The following is a 15,447-nucleotide window of genomic DNA, read 5'->3' as shown; positions in this document are numbered from 1 at the left end:
CTTCTTCCCTCTGCCGCCCCTCGCCCCACCTGCAGAGGGCAGGCAGCACCCAGGCACCCGAGGCTGCGTCTTCCCACTGTGAAATGCTTCCTCGATTTAGAGGAACTGGCTTTGATCTCTCCAAATGGTAGGATTTGAAGCTGAAGACTTTCCCCGGAGCCCCATCTAGAAGGCTCATATTCGTCTAGGGATTGAGTCATGCTGAAGCAGGAGAGGCTAACCAGTGAAAGGGATCTTACCCAACACTTTCCTCAGGTGAGATGCGGGCAGGCCCTGTGAGGCACACAGCATGCTCAGGGCTTTTTAGGTCTAGTTTAGCCAAGAGAAGTGGCTGCAACCTGTTTCCTCGCCCAAAAATGAGGTTGGTCCAAAAAAAGCATCAGCCCCTATTGTGGAACGCTCAAGATCTTACAGCCCCAAACATGACCTCGTGGCCAATAGGAAAGTATTCTTAAACAGAATCCAGTTTATGATGGTCACACAGATCTCTTCCTTTTTTTTCTAAAGACATTTCTGCCCTTTGTCCCTCCATTGTGCGTTAAATTTTTAGTATGAAAAAAATAAATACTGAAACTCATGGAGAATGACACCCATGGATCTATTCACCACCCAACATGAATGAATACCAGCACTCTGCCATATGTGCTTCAGATCTTTTAAAGAAACGAAATATCACAGAGAGGTGCAGTTCCCTTTGATTATATCCCCAAGTCACATGTCCCTCTCTCCCCTGGAGGGAACCACAGTGGGACGCAGGCATATAGTTCCCATGATTCTGTACGTTTACTACACACATAGGCATCCTTAGGTACTTAGGCTGTTTTGTATTTCAATTTATACAAATGAGTTCATACTGTACACAAACAGGTTGGCACCTTTTTTTCATCTGCCTTTATAACGTTTAGATCTATTTGTGTTAAAATATCTAACTCTGGGGCAGGCCCCGTGGCCAAGTGGTTAAGTTCGCATGATGCCCTTCAGCGGCCCAGGGTTTCGCTGGTTCAGATCCTGGGCCCGGACATGGTACCACTCGTCAGGCCACGCTGAGGCGGTGTCCCACATGCCACAAGTAGAAGGACCCACAATTAAAATATACAACTTTGTACTGCAGGGTATTTGGGGGGAAGAAAAAGAAGATTGACAACAGTTGTTAGCTCAGGTGCCAATCGTTAAAAGAAAAAACATATAACTCTAACTCATCTTAACTTTTGTAGAGTGCAGGCGTTGTTACAACATGTTCCATAACTTCTCCCTGACTAATGGGGCCTTCCACTACTACAAACATTCCCGCACTAAATATCCTCACACACGTCTCCTTATGATGGGGCTGAGAGTTTCTTTAAGGGATATCTGTAAAGGTAGAAATACTGGGTGTAAACACTTAATCGTACTAGACGTCATCTAATGGTTCTCCAAAATACAGCTGTCAATTCACACTCTCGTTAGCAGCCTGTGGGTCTCCACTTTTCCGTAGGATCCATCAACATTAAGAAATTGTCAGACCTTTGAATGTTCGTCAAGATGATGGTATGTAAAACTAATACAATGTTGTATGTCAACTTTACTTCAATAAAAATAAAAAGATGATGGTATATAATGGTATCATTTTGTTGAGGTAAGTATTCACTAATTTGCATTTCCCCCATTATAACTGACCATCCTTTCTCAAATGTCAGTGAACATTTGAGGTTTCCTCTTTCGTAAATTTCCTGTTCGTAGTCTTTGCCTCTTTTTTTCCCCTATGGGGTTGTTAATCTTTTTCTTAATGATTTATAAAAGGTCTTTATACATTTTGATTGCCAATTTGTTATCTATGTTGCAAATGTCTTCTTGAAATCTGTCAGCTGCACGTTGAGTTTTGAAATGTAACCTAAGAAGTCTTCTGAATATATTACCCCTGAGATGGGTGGTACTGCCCCGAAGTCAGAAGAGAATCATTTACACAGCTACAAGATCTACAAAGATCCACAAAACAAGAGTACAGTCATAATCATATACATTTTACATCTGGGGAGCACTTTATACTTTTCAAGGCATCTTTTAATCACTTAATTTCAGCCTCACAAAACATACGAGGCTAGCGGGGCCTGATTTTCTCATCTGTAAGATTCAGTGGTTGATCATCGAAATCCTTTTAATGATCAAAGTCTGATCTTTCCTCCCTCATCTGCAGCTGGGAAGATCCAGCCCAGAGCAGTGGATAAATTTGTCTACAGTCACACCCCTACTTAGGGTACAGGCAGGTTTTATATCAATTACATCTCAATAAAGCAGGGGAGGGGGGAGTACAGGGGGCCCTAAAACCTTAGTCGTCTGATCCCTTGGGCAGAGTCTCTCCCCGTGAGGGTGGCATTGAGATCGCCCTAGGAGACAAGGAGAGAGGCAAGAGGATGGAGTCTGAGACAGAGACAGGCACGGCTCCATCACTGGACCTTCCAAAACACAGGAAGATGACAGTGGCCCCGCTCAACTCACATAGGATGAACCCATCTAGTGTTTCTGCTCCCAATAAGAAAAGGGCCATGTCGCTGGCCCAGTGGCATAGTAGTTCAGTTCACGTGCTCCACTTCGGCAGCCCGGGGTGTCACATCCCAGGCTGGGACATACACACTGCTTATCAAGCCATGCAGTGACAGGCATCCCACGTATAAAGCAGAGGAGGATGGGCATAGATGTTAGCTCAGGGCCAGTCTTCCTCAGCAAAAAGAGGAGGATTGGTGGCAGACGTTAGCTCAGGGCTAATCTTCCTAAAACAGAAATAAATAAAAAGGAAAAAAAAAAAAAGAAAAGGGAGGTGTGAACACAAGCGTGGACTCTATTCAATAACTTTTATTGAGCAAAGAGTATGGGGCCCAGATTCTGCACTCAGTGCTCCACGTGTGGAAATATTATCAGCTTTCATTGCTAGAGGCAAGTTTCTCTTACAAAGATGGACGGGTTATTTTTTCATTGATATTAGTACATGCAGAAACAATGATTTACCCAAAACATGTACCAAGACTGTAACAGAACAGGAGTGGCTCCTATTCTCAGCATACGATGACATACCACCGTAACAATGGCTGAAGCAGCAGAGATGGAAAACACCCGTGGATGCCAGCATGAAACTTCTCACCAGACCTGGGCCCCACCCAAGTCACCCTGCGAAGAGACACTTCTGGTGGCGGAGCACGACGGGCATTACCGTGGCCAATTCTGGCTCATTCTATTCCACACACTCCCCAGGGGTGGGAGGCCCAGGCAGACCTCGGAGAATCTGGTGACGTTCACATTTCTGGGGACACTGGCTTCGGGCATGACCCACGACAGCGTTCACAAGTGGTGCCTTCTCCATTTCCCCAGAAACAAATATACCTGAACTAATTATGCAAAGTCCTCCAGCTTAACTCCCTGGTTTTGTTTTTGTTTTAATTACGATACAGAATCTTAGGCAGACAAACGCCGCCTGAATATAGAAGTTAATAGTGCACCCCACGGCATACAACGTAGAACTAATTATTTCTATTACTACAGGAACAGACTGCGAAACATTTTCCCCCCCTGCCTTGCATGATGAATCGACTCCTGTCCAGTTCAGAGCACTGAGACAACGCTTCAGCATAACAGATGTTCCACAGGTATCTAGAGAATGAACGGATCAATGGCTGATAGTAGCCAGGGGTGCTGGCAACCTCTCCTGCCAATTTCAGAGCTTCAAGGAGTTAGCATAATTTCGGGTGGGAGAAGAATTCATCTTTAGAAAAAGATGAAAAATAATCCCTAAAGAATTTCACAACAGCCCTTCACATGAGAAATGACTACTCCTGGGAATATGTGCTAACACACTTGTTGTTTTAGAGTCATTAACAAAACCTAAGTGGTACAGCCCATATAACCTCTAAAAGCTTTTTATCCCCTACATCAACTTTTTTAAAGAGTTGAGACCTAAAACTGAGAAAAACTTCCTAAGAAACACTGTGCTAGTTGTGGGGAATTGAGAGCCCGAACCTTCCCCAACTAAGACTCGTATTAAGCCCCCTGAGTGATGGCCACACCTGGCCTCGGGATGCACGCAGGTGGGCCTTGCAAAGTGCCAACCGCGGCCCCAGAAAACAGCGTCCAAGTGGCAGGATGTCACCACAGCAGCCCTCCCAGGCCATGTGGTCAGGATCCGACCTCCCACGGGCCCACGCTCTGTGGCACACCCTCCCTTTGAACGCCCAGGGCCGCCCCAGTGCTGAATGAATCGGAGATGGTGCCAGGCGCCTGGGCCTCCCAGGCACATGGAAATCAGCAGCAGTGCCCTGGACCCCCAGCCCCGCCTGGCCTTCCTCCGTGCTCCCACAAGAGTCTTTTCTGAGAGTCCCTCTGACGAAGGTCGGTGAAAAGACGACAACCGGACAGTGTTAGAGTAGAGTTCTCAGACAGCCAGCACAGGGAGAGGCCCCCAGCAGAAGCTGAGGCAGGGCCTTCCCAACATCTTGGAAACGTCCTCCAGGAGTCTGCAGAGAGGACGAAACAGGACAGCCAAAAGGGACTCGGGGAACGTTGTTCTATCTATGGCAATTGCACGGCTTCAACAAACAAGGCAGAACCCTTTGCAGCCCGACGCTGGGCTCAGCAAGGCCAGCAGCCACGGTGCCATCAGGCTGCTCCTGCCTCCACGCCTGCAGCTCAGTTGTAGGAAAGATAATCGATGAGCCGGGACGGGATGTTCAACTTGGCGATCTTCTCCAGCCCTCTGACGCCCGTGGCCCTCCTCAAGGTCACCCTGCACAGCTGTGACAGGGTCAGAGGTGTCTCTGGAAAAAGGAACAGGAAGCATGCGAGGTCAGCTAAAGGAAGTAGCATAACACACTCCAGGTTAACAAACCCCCCAAGCTGGGCCTGGAAGCACCTCCGTTTTCCTGGAACGAGGACGTGCCCTGCACGCCTTCTCAGGAAAACTCCCAGGAAGGACAGCCAGGGACCAAGGAAGGAAGATCAGGAAATGGAATTCCGGGGAGGTGCCTAGGGATTTCATTTTGTGGGATTTTTTGTTTCAATTTTCTTTTTTTTTTTTTTTTCCATAATGGTATATCTTGGCACACGGATTTGTCAGCAAAGGACTAACTATGGCTAGCAGGCTTGTTTGTCAAACCTCCAGACAAATGAGGGATGGGGCAAGGGTTAGTGCTGGGCCGGTGCTGGCTGCCAGCTCCTGCCGTTCCAGGCCACAGGCTCCGCTCTCTCAACTGAGAGCCACGGGCCACAAGGGGACCCAAGGAGAACTGACGCACATCACAGAACAGCTCCAGCAGACACGGGATGCAAAGGCAAGTCCTGCTGGCAGAGGGCCAGCACCTCAAGACTACAGAGGAAGCCTGGAGCTGTAGGGCGAGCAAGCCAGGGCCAGGGAGGGCAGATGCTGGAGGTCCCTGGCAGCTGAGGCACGGAAATATTTGCAAAACCAGAGCCTGGCCTCAAGCACTGCCTTTTAGAATGATCTGTGATGGATAAAAACACAAATTAACCAGAATATTCTCAATTTATGAAAATGTATGAAACAAAAAGCTCTCTGAAAGAAAAAAGGGGTGGGCCCCCCGACCAAGTGGTTAAGTTCTTGCACTCCAGTTCCGTGGCCCAGGGTTTCGCCAGTTCAGATCCCGGGCATGGACCTCGCACCGCCCATAAAGCCACATAGCAGCGTCCCACATAGCAGAACTAGAAGGACCTATAACTAGAATATACAACTATGTACTGGGGGGCTTTGGGGAGCAGAAAAAATAAAGAGGAAGATTGGCGACTGATGTTAACTCAGGGCCAATCTTTAAAAAGAAAAAGAAAGAAAAAAAGAACTACAGGTGAAATTCATTTTCCCATGTTACTTCTTCCCCCAAATTACTTGGATGCAGAAAAAGAAACATCTTCTAGGAAATGGTTAACCAACAGACATGGATGGTGTTTGCCTCTGAATTCATAATGGATTTTGGTTGGGTAGGGATGGCAAAAATTTGAATAACTTGACAATTTTTTTTCAACTGACAGATGTTTGAAAGGCTCTTGTGAATGTAATTCTATGTAAACTCATTTAAAGATGTGTACCCAAAGAAGTCTCGTCCTTAGCCAGATCGTTTCTACTTTGTTTCCTGAAGAGTGAAGCTTGCGTCTGTATGATCAGCCCCGTATGGACTTTGAGATTATTTACTCATAAATGATCTGACGTATTGTCAGAACAGAGCTTCTCGCATAACGGGCCTCGTGCAATTCTAGAATACACTGCGTCATTCGAACAGCAACGACAAGAAGGGCCGCCTCACTTTCGTAGTGTTCGAAGCACTTGGCTGGGGCGCTGCTGCTCCACGTGTAGTCGGACGGTTTCTTCCCCCGGTTGTCCCGAGCGTAGATGTTGCCGCCAAACTCGATGAGCATCTCGATCAGGTCCACGTTCCTCACCTTGGCCGCGTGATGAAGGGCTGTCTCATGAAGCTTTGCTGCGTTCACATTGGCCCCTGCAGGACCAGAGCGGGGGGACAAGCATCACCGAGGAGAGAACGTGGAGCCGAGAGGAACACCGGCTTGGACATTTTCCGCCAGCCACGGTGTACAAAAGCCATCCCCATCCGGGAAACAAAATCAAGACGGACTCTGCTACAGCCGGCTCAAAATCCCTTTCAAAATCCAAAAAGCAGGAATTACGGTTTTAGTCTTATGACAAGAGAGCTAAAGACAGGTAGCAGTAATAAAGAAATAGAACTGGAAATAGAACCAAAAAGAAGAAAAAGAAAACAAAAAAGTTCCCTGTGAGTTAAGATGCAGTTCTAAAGCCCAACGCAGTCTCTCCCCACAGGTCCTGGGGCTCAAGCTGTCTTTCCTATCCTCGAACGCAAACGCACACACACAACCACCCTGTGGACACACACACACACACACGCACACACCACGGGCACAGGACAGAGGTTCTAAAACTACGTGTTAAATGAATGTGTATCTTACAAAAACACATAGAGGGACACATTAGAATGGTGGTGGGCTAGGACAGAGGAAGGAAGGAAGGGAGAAGGAGGAGAAAGTGGCCTTGTGTGGACTAATGATGAAATGTGCCTTGAACTGGGAGAGCGAGCGAGCGAGCGAGCCAGCAAAATAACCGATGCCAGTTGGGTATTAAAAATCCTCAACTTTGGGCTTGAGAGAAAAGAGGTCAAAGTCCGCTCGTTATCAAAATCCTGATTTCAAAGCAAAATGGGATTAAAGTGGACTCAGAGTAAAACCTTAGCGAAGAGAAGGCACCGTCACGCACCTTAGCACGCCAAGAACTGGGACATGGCGAACACAAATGGCTCAGTATATATTTGCAGAAACAATAACTGAGAAGCGTGTGACAAGCGCCAGGCTGGGAGGACGGAAGCCCAGCATGCCTCACTTAGCTCCTTCGGAACGCTTCCAGCAGTTAAATATTTACAGATTAAAAATTGCTTCACCGTGATAACTGGACTTTCACCTTCTCCAGCTCTCCTCATCTGCAAAAATAGCCTGCAGCTCAGTGACTTGGCCTCAGGGCCTATAAGAGACCAGCAGCTTCATATCCATCCCTGGGAGGTGCCACACGGCCCCCCCAGCGCTCGGCTCCTCCAGCAGGGCTGGGGCCGTCTCCAAAATCATGTGCAAAAGCGCCTGCATGCATTTTTCTTCTAGAGATGTGGTCTGTGGCTTTCATCAGATTTTCCACAAAGTTAAGAATCGCTACTTTAAAAAGAAGCCACATGCTGTCCTCTTCTCTCTACTTTTCTGTATATTTGAGATTGCCCATGGTTAAAAAATAGTTTTCTTTAGGGAAAAAAAAAAAAGAATGCATTTGATCTAAGAAGGGATGTCAAAGGAGAGCATGTGAAAAGACTAGAATAGCAACCAAGGATAAGTATAGAGCTGACAGTGTGGGGGCAGTCAACATCAAGTGACGACGCTGACCCCTCGGGATCCTTCCCCAGGAGAATTCCATTCATCCCTCACTCCATTCCCCGGGGGGAAGGAAACTCCCTTGGAAACTACAGGCTCCCCTCCTCGAGACCGTCATGGACATTGTGGTTGCCTTGCCACTCCTTGCCAATCTGCCCCACTGAACTGCCACCCTGCAACCTGGGTACCTAACCTCCAGCTCCGGGTGTGGGCTCTGATTGGGTTAATCCCTTCCCCCAACCCAGGCCTGAGCCAAACAGAATTTGGCAAAGTCTGGTCAAAAGGACAAGGTTTGACAGGGACCCAATTCTGGCCAATGGGATATAAGGGGAGGTGTGAAGGAGACATTCTGGGAAGAGATTCTTCACTCCTCTGAGAGAGCCATCAGAAGCCTCACAAAGTGAATTGTTTGGATTTCAGCCCGACTCTGCTGCAGCCATTTTACCCCCATTAGGGACACCAGGCATAGGATCAAGTGGACACTGAGACAAGCAGAACTGCAGGATTCAAGGAAAGTGAGTGAGTTCTTGATGACACTGTTTAATGCCTGGGTCAAACTGACCCTGAAACCTGCTTTAGTTCGGATCTTTTCGGTTACCTGAATCAAGAACTCCCCTCACTCAGGTGGAGCTGGTTTCCTATTACTGACAAAGGAATAATCACTTTTATAAAGTCCTAACTAATGCAGAAGGGATGTTGGGGTTAAAACCACAAATTTAATCCTTTCCCCTTTAGCCACAACAAAAGGAACTAAAGAAAAAATGGAATGAAAGAAGACCTATGACTGTTCCTAATCTAGATATTTTATCATTGTATAAAAAATAAAAACTAACCCAAGGACTAACCTTACACAAAATGAATCTTTTCCAATGAAAAGACAAAAGCGGCACATTAAAGTGAGTAAGACTCCCTAATAGAAAAGTACATACAGCTTGAGCTCAAATGACCCTCATCTGGAGAGAATTCATAATCTTTCTATTTCTGAACAGTTTTGTTTTCTTATCCTAAGTTGCACCCAGAATAGAGGAGATGGCTGAGCTAAAATTTTCCATCAACAAAATATTTAAGTTGGGTTCATAATAAAAATTCCTTGCCAATACCCACTTTGGCTCCATTTGAAAATTTCTGTGGCAGGCAGGCCCTGAACTTAACCTTCAGTTGGTTGGTTGTTTTTTAATTTTGTTTTTCACCTTGGGAACCTCTCTATCCTGAGGCTTTTCAGAACATCTGACAACAACCTGGATTCCAACTGCAGCCGACTCCATCTTCCATTGCATCCCATCCCTTCCTGACTTAGAGAGCAAGCGTATTAGGCGGGTATTGTGGACGATCCCCTGTGGCCACTGAAAATAATTGTTAGCATTTGTCCACCACCTACGGTGCACCAGATACTGCAGAAATGTTATCACGGATCCTCCCAACGACCCTGCAAAACAGCTTTTGTTTTCCCAGTTTTATAAATACGGAAACTGAGGCCCACGGTCTCAGGTGACAAGTGGAAGAGCCAGCTTCAAACCTGGGCTGTCTGACTCCGCCACCCAGCCCTCTGCCGGCACACGGCGCAGGTCAACAAAACACCTGCATCGAGCAGAGCAGGTGTCAACACGACACACCTGCCCCGAGCAGCACAGGTATAAACAGCAACACACCTGCCTTGAGCAGCACTTTCACGCAGTCCAGATGCTCCCGGGCACAGGCAACGTGCAGAGGGGTCCCAAAATGGCAATCGTGTGCTTCCAGATTGGCCCCGACGTCAATAAGAAGCCTCACACATTCGGAACTTCCTTAAAAGAAATGGAAAAGGATGAAAACCGTCAAAGAACACAAACATTTGAAATAACAGGCAAGACAGAAGCAGCAGCTGGAACAGGTAAGCCCCATGCTTGGTTGGAGGGGGGAGAGAGGAGAACCAGGACCCTATCCCGAGCTAAGAGGAGTTCACGACCCCACCTGGCCCTGGGGAGCACAGGGATGGCTGTCCTTTCTGCTGAGAGCCCAGGGGTTCTTCCGGCCCACGTGGCAGCGGGAGGAAGGGAGGGTGCGGCCGGCCCTCTTGCTGGGAGAACGAAAACTTGGGGAACACGGCCTCTGAACAGCCAGAGAAGACTTCTCCTCACTGCTCCCTGGCTCCTCAGTTGGGAAGAAGGTGCTCCCCATCTCTAGGGTGCCCCTAAGCTGTGTGGGGAGCTCCCAGCTGGAGGGGATGACAGACAGCTGCTGGCATCCTGGATGAGCTTCTCTAAACTTTCTTACCGGGTTCCCCACCCGTTATCCCGGCAGACGCCTTTCCTGCCTCTTCCCCGGGCTCCTCTCGGGTATCTTTAGTGTGGCTTTGGGTCAAGGTTCATTCTGTCCCAGGATCATCCTCTCCCCTCACTTCATCACACTTTGCTGTTGGCAGCTATGGACTTTCCACCATTAGCCCTGAAACCCGGCCCCACCTCTACAGCCGTTTGCTGGCCGTTCTTGTTTGGATGTCTTGATCACTATGACGTCCCCTGCCTCCCTTCCCCGGAAGGCACCTGTTCCTGGCCAGTCCAGCTCAGTGGTTGGCAGCACTCCCGGCTCAGCCCTGAGTTGGTGTTGACCCCGTGTTCTCCTCTCCCTCATATCAAATCCCACTGCTTCTCCCCAACCCCAGAGTTTCTAAATGAATCCACCCACTTGGATCACTGCGATGGCCCCCAACTCACTTCTCCACTTCCAGGACACCCCCCACCAGTTCAGTCTATCTGCTGAAGAACAGCAGAACATGCCACCCCAAAATATGCCACTTTGCCGTAAGGATTATTTTGAGCTGAAGACAATTGAGAAGCAGCAGATAGAAGAAAAGCTCTCTGCCCTCCCCCATTTGGCTAAAAGCAGGACCTTAAATTTGTAAAGGTGTCCCCCTCCCCTCTCTATGAGGAAGGACAGAAGTTAATCACCAGGAAAAACTCTAGACCCTGACCAGCCCAGAGCCAGCACCAGAGGATTATTCTGCACGATAAACCTCACTAACTGGCCTTTGTCTCCCATTAGTTCCCATCCCACAATTTGCCCCCCTAGAAACTCAAAGTCCGTTTCCTTTGTCTTGTCACTTCTCTAGAAATTTATTGTTCTTTGTTAAGATGCTCATAAGCCCAAGTTCTAACCACCCCTTTGAGTGGCTCATCACTGACTTCTCCCATGTGTCCATACAAGGCACACATTAACAAACTTCTACTCACATTTCTCTTGTCAATCTGTCCTATGTCAGTCTAACTGGCAGGGCCCCAGCCAATGAACCTAACATGGGTAAAAGAAAAACTATTTTTTTCCCCTCCCCTACAGTATACGTGGATGGCCACTAAACCAACCCTTCAAAAATGTTGTTTTCCTATCGTTCAACATCTGCTCAAAAACCTTCCAGAGCTGCCTGTAGCAATTCCCAGTGCCTGCAGACGACAAAGGATGGCCTACCTGGGGACCAGGGTGTGAGGCAGCAGAGAACAGTGGCCCTGGGTGGAGGCATGGAAGAGCACACCCTCCACCCCAACGAAATGCACCAAAGACAAACACCGTGCCGGCCAATCAAAATATAGGCCACAAGCTTGCAACCTTTGCCCAAAACAGTCAAATACAAACTCCTTACTCTGTGATGGGGTTCAAGGCAGGCCACCCCAAGATGTGCCCACTCTGGTATGTGGATTATTTTGAGCAGAAGACAATAAAGGCTCAGAAGACTCAGGAAGAACATTTGGCCTTCCCCAAATTGCCTAACAGAATTTAAGACAGAAGGCCTAGATCCAGGAAGGAGCTAGCACCGTGAGACAACTCTAGTATAATGTAAAATAGGTGTGATAGGAAAGGCACCAACAAGGCCACCTTATGGAAATCCTGTCTCTCGGGCCACATTCTGTATAGGTGGCCCAGCAAAAGTTGTCTAGCAAACATTTGCTTTTCCATCTCCATGTGAATTTCCTGCCTCCCCTTTGAAGTCCCAAACCACTACCCCCAGCATCCTCCTTTGTCTTTAGCTGAAGATGGTATTCAAGGTGGTGGCTTTGGCCGTTGTGGCGAGTTGCTCAGTTTTCCTGGGTTTCTTCTATGTATTACGTTATTAAACTTTGATTTTTTCCTGCTAACCTGCCTTTTCAATTGTTTGACCAGCCATAAGAATCAAACGGAAGTGGAGAGAGGGAACTCTCCATCTTCCCCTACATCTGTCATTTAAAAAATTTTCCACCAGCTGCTCTCATCCTAAACTTCCAGCCCTGTCCATTGCAGCTCCTCTCCTGGGAACTTCTGACCCAGCGAGACTGGAGTGGGCTTCCGATTCTCCCACCATGCAGAATCTATCCATTCTTGGAGGGCAGTTGAAATCGGACCTGCTCCCTGAGCCTCCAGGCCCAGATCCCCCTCCTCTGAGAGCACCTGCCCTTGGCAATGTGTCTGGGTCTCGTCTCCCAACTCGACCAGGGCCCACAGGGCAACATGGACCAACCTCCAGTCTTAACATCTGAAAGGCACCAGCAGTCAGCTAAGAAATAAAATCCCATCATAGAAACAACAGCTCCCTCATCCTGGATGAGGACGGTGTCTCCAGGAGGAAGAGACCAAGAGTGACCTACAGACAGGGAGCTCTCCTTCGCCTGCTGATGGCTTCCACTTCCTGTCCACACAGCTCCCTCCTGCCACTCACCGCTCATGCAGGCCTCGTGCAGCGGGGATGCTGTGTACAAGGGTGGGTTGACCTTGGCGCCGTAGGAGAGCAAGAGCTTCACACACTCGATGCTGCCCGAGGCGCAGGCGTCACAGAGCGGGGTGCTGCCATCAATGTTGCGGGCGTCCACCTTGTGGGGGGTAGAAACCAGCGTCAGCGGGCGGGGCGGAAAATGCATGCAGTCTCCTCTCAATGCACATTCATCTTTGCAAAGACATGTCTTCGTCTCTCAAAGAAGTTCTTAGGCTTTGAATCATGTGCCAAGGCGCCTGCCAGGCAAGGGAGTTCAAAGATAGAAAGGAGATGGGGTGGGGAGTGCCTACCAGCCTCCTACGTCCACGAGTCGTCCTGTTTGGGGCCCCTTTCTCTCTCGAGGTGGGATCAACTCAGCTTCACTCTCACCACCAACCCAAACCCTTAATAAGCACAGAGCAGGCAGAGAGAGCTCCAGGTTGCAAGCTGAGAAAGGCAGGGTATAAAAGTAGGTTTTAACTCCAGCCTCAGCTAGATGGAGTGCCTGAACCTGCCTCACAAGCCGCCTCCAGCTGGAAAATCACAGGGCAGGAAAAAGGCAACTCCCCAAACTGGCAGATCCTGCATAAAATTTGCTCAAATTCAGCTGCTATTTGGGTACACGCTGAAGCTTGTTCCAGTTCCTCTTGAACCGCCTTCATAGCCAAGCTTTTGAAAAGAGTAAGAAGTGCACAGTCTTCATTTCTGCCTCGCCCGCTAAGCCCTGACCCTAGAGCCTGCATTCCATATGCGCCGGCTGTCCAGTGGTGTGCCGGCCGGCTCCAACCCACAGCCAACAGTTAAATATTCAGGAATCCCTCCAGCCAGAAGCCACTGGGGGCTGACAAAGCCATGGTGTGAGTATTTACACCAGGGAAAGCAGCAAATCAGAATCTTGGTTTTGATCCTTTTTACCTTTTTTTTTCCCCCAGAGAGCCAGTTGCCAGCATCCCACTTAGTCATCCTGCTTTCTGAGCCCAAACAGTAGCTCTTCAGCCAAGGCCCCGCCAGCCCTCCCGGACAGCCTGCATCTGATGTGCACGGCCTGCCCCTGCCCACGACAGAGCAGGGGCTCCCTCCAGCACTTTCCTAAAACTGCCTTCTCTTCTGCCCCCAGTGACCTCCCACTAGCCAAGTCCACAACCACATTTACTGGTCCTCAGTGTGCGGTTGGCATAGAGACTGCCCCCCCCTCCTCCCTTGGCTTCCAGAACATCCCATCCTGGCTTCCTCCTTCCGTTCCCTCTCCGTCTCCTGCAGGGATTTCTTTTCTTTCCATGCCAATCCCAAGCCTCTTCGTTTCCTCTTGAGCTGGTCCCATCCCTTCCCACAGCCACGGCCAGTCTCAGGGGTCTGTCCTGAAGGGCCGCTCACCTGCGCCCCAGCGGCCAGCAGTAGTTGCACACACTGCGCCTGGCCCCGCAGACTGGCCACGTGCAGGGGTGTGATGGAGTCCACCGTGACCTGGTTGACGCAGGCACCACTCTCGATGAGCTGCTGCAGCTGCAGGGTCTCACCCCGCTGGGCTGCCTCGTGTACCGGGGTGCGCTCCACCCAGAAACCTGGAAAGAAAAACAGACCCAGTGCTGAGACCACGCCACTTCTATCAGGTCATATGAAGATATGGACAACTCCGGGCACCCTTTACAAAACCCGAGACCCTATATTTGATCACGTAACGGGCTCCTACTCAAAATCTTTGAGCGATCCCCACTGCCTGAAGGGTGGGATCCAAAGTCTTTGGCACAGCGTATAAGGGTCTTCGTGATTCGGACCTTGCTCACCTCTTTGACTCATCTCCCACCACTACCCCAAACAAACCCCACTCTCCTGTCACTTGGAGCTCATCACTGCCCACCTGCATCTCTTTGCATATGTTCTCCCTGCCTGAAATGCCCACCTCTGCCCCCACTCCAATCGTCCATTCTGAAATCTCCTGTTGACACGTTACATACTCCACGTGGACCCATTTGAAACATCTGCTCTGGGACCCTTCTCCGACAAATACTCACACATACGCACTCACTCACGGCATTTACACTGTCCCCCCTCCTTGCCTGGGAGTACCTTGAAAATAAGGACCATGTTTTAAATCATTCAATTTTAGGGAATTCCTCAGGATTTTCTACATTCAAAATCACATCATCTGCATATAGAGAAAGTTTTGCTTCTTCCTTTCTAATCGGGATGCCTTTTTTCTTTTTCTTGCCTAATTTCCCCAGCCTAAACTTCTAGAACAGTGTTGAACGGAAGTGGGGAGAGCACACTTCCTTGCCTTGTTCCTCGTCTTGAAGCAAAAGCTTTCAATCTTACACCATAAAGGAAAATATTACTTGTGGGTTTTTCGTAGATGCTCTTTACCAAGTCAAGGAAGTTTCTTTTATTTCCAGTTTGTTGAATGTTTTTATCATGATAGGGTGCTGGATTTTGTCAAATACTTTTTCTGCATCGAGTGCAATGATCATGACAGCATTTTGCTCTTCTGTTGAAATGCTGTATGACGTTAATTGATTTTCAGATGTTAAACCAACCATGCATTCCTGGGATAAATCCCACTTGGTCATGGTATACAATCCTTTGTATGGGATGCTAGATTTGGTTTGCTAGTATTCTGGTGAGGAATTTTGTGTGTGTATTCCTAAGTGTCATTTTTCTTGTGATTTGATGTATCTGTCTGGTTTGGGTACCAAGGTAATACGGGCCTCGCAGAAGGTATTGTGAAGTACACTCTCTCCTAATTTTTGGAAGAGTTTATGAGGAACTGGTATTAAATCTTTAAATGTTGGGTCAAAGGCACCTGTGAGGACATCTGGGCCTGGGCTTTCCTTTGTTATAAG

General features: G+C 48.5%; 1 protein-coding gene across 1 annotated transcript in view; it reads right to left on the bottom strand.

The window, feature by feature from the left end:
* Positions 1 to 2,814: 2,814 nt before the first annotated feature.
* The window catches only part of ASB13 (ankyrin repeat and SOCS box containing 13), a 29,577-nt gene continuing 16,944 nt past the window's right edge, over positions 2,815 to 15,447 (bottom strand). Inside the window, exons 2-6 of the mRNA XM_046679690.1 lie at positions 13,985 to 14,172; positions 12,578 to 12,728; positions 9,564 to 9,698; positions 6,279 to 6,470; positions 2,815 to 4,781 (exon numbers count right to left, since the gene is read on the bottom strand). Coding sequence (XP_046535646.1) covers positions 4,654 to 4,781; positions 6,279 to 6,470; positions 9,564 to 9,698; positions 12,578 to 12,728; positions 13,985 to 14,172 — 794 coding nt within the window. The 3' untranslated portion in view covers positions 2,815 to 4,653. The remainder of the gene's footprint in view (positions 4,782 to 6,278; positions 6,471 to 9,563; positions 9,699 to 12,577; positions 12,729 to 13,984; positions 14,173 to 15,447) is intronic.

Source organism: Equus quagga, chromosome 12 (genome assembly GCF_021613505.1).
Source record: "Equus quagga isolate Etosha38 chromosome 12, UCLA_HA_Equagga_1.0, whole genome shotgun sequence".
Classification (NCBI taxonomy): Eukaryota; Metazoa; Chordata; class Mammalia; order Perissodactyla; family Equidae; genus Equus; species Equus quagga.
This window is presented reverse-complemented; position numbering and strand designations above follow the sequence as displayed.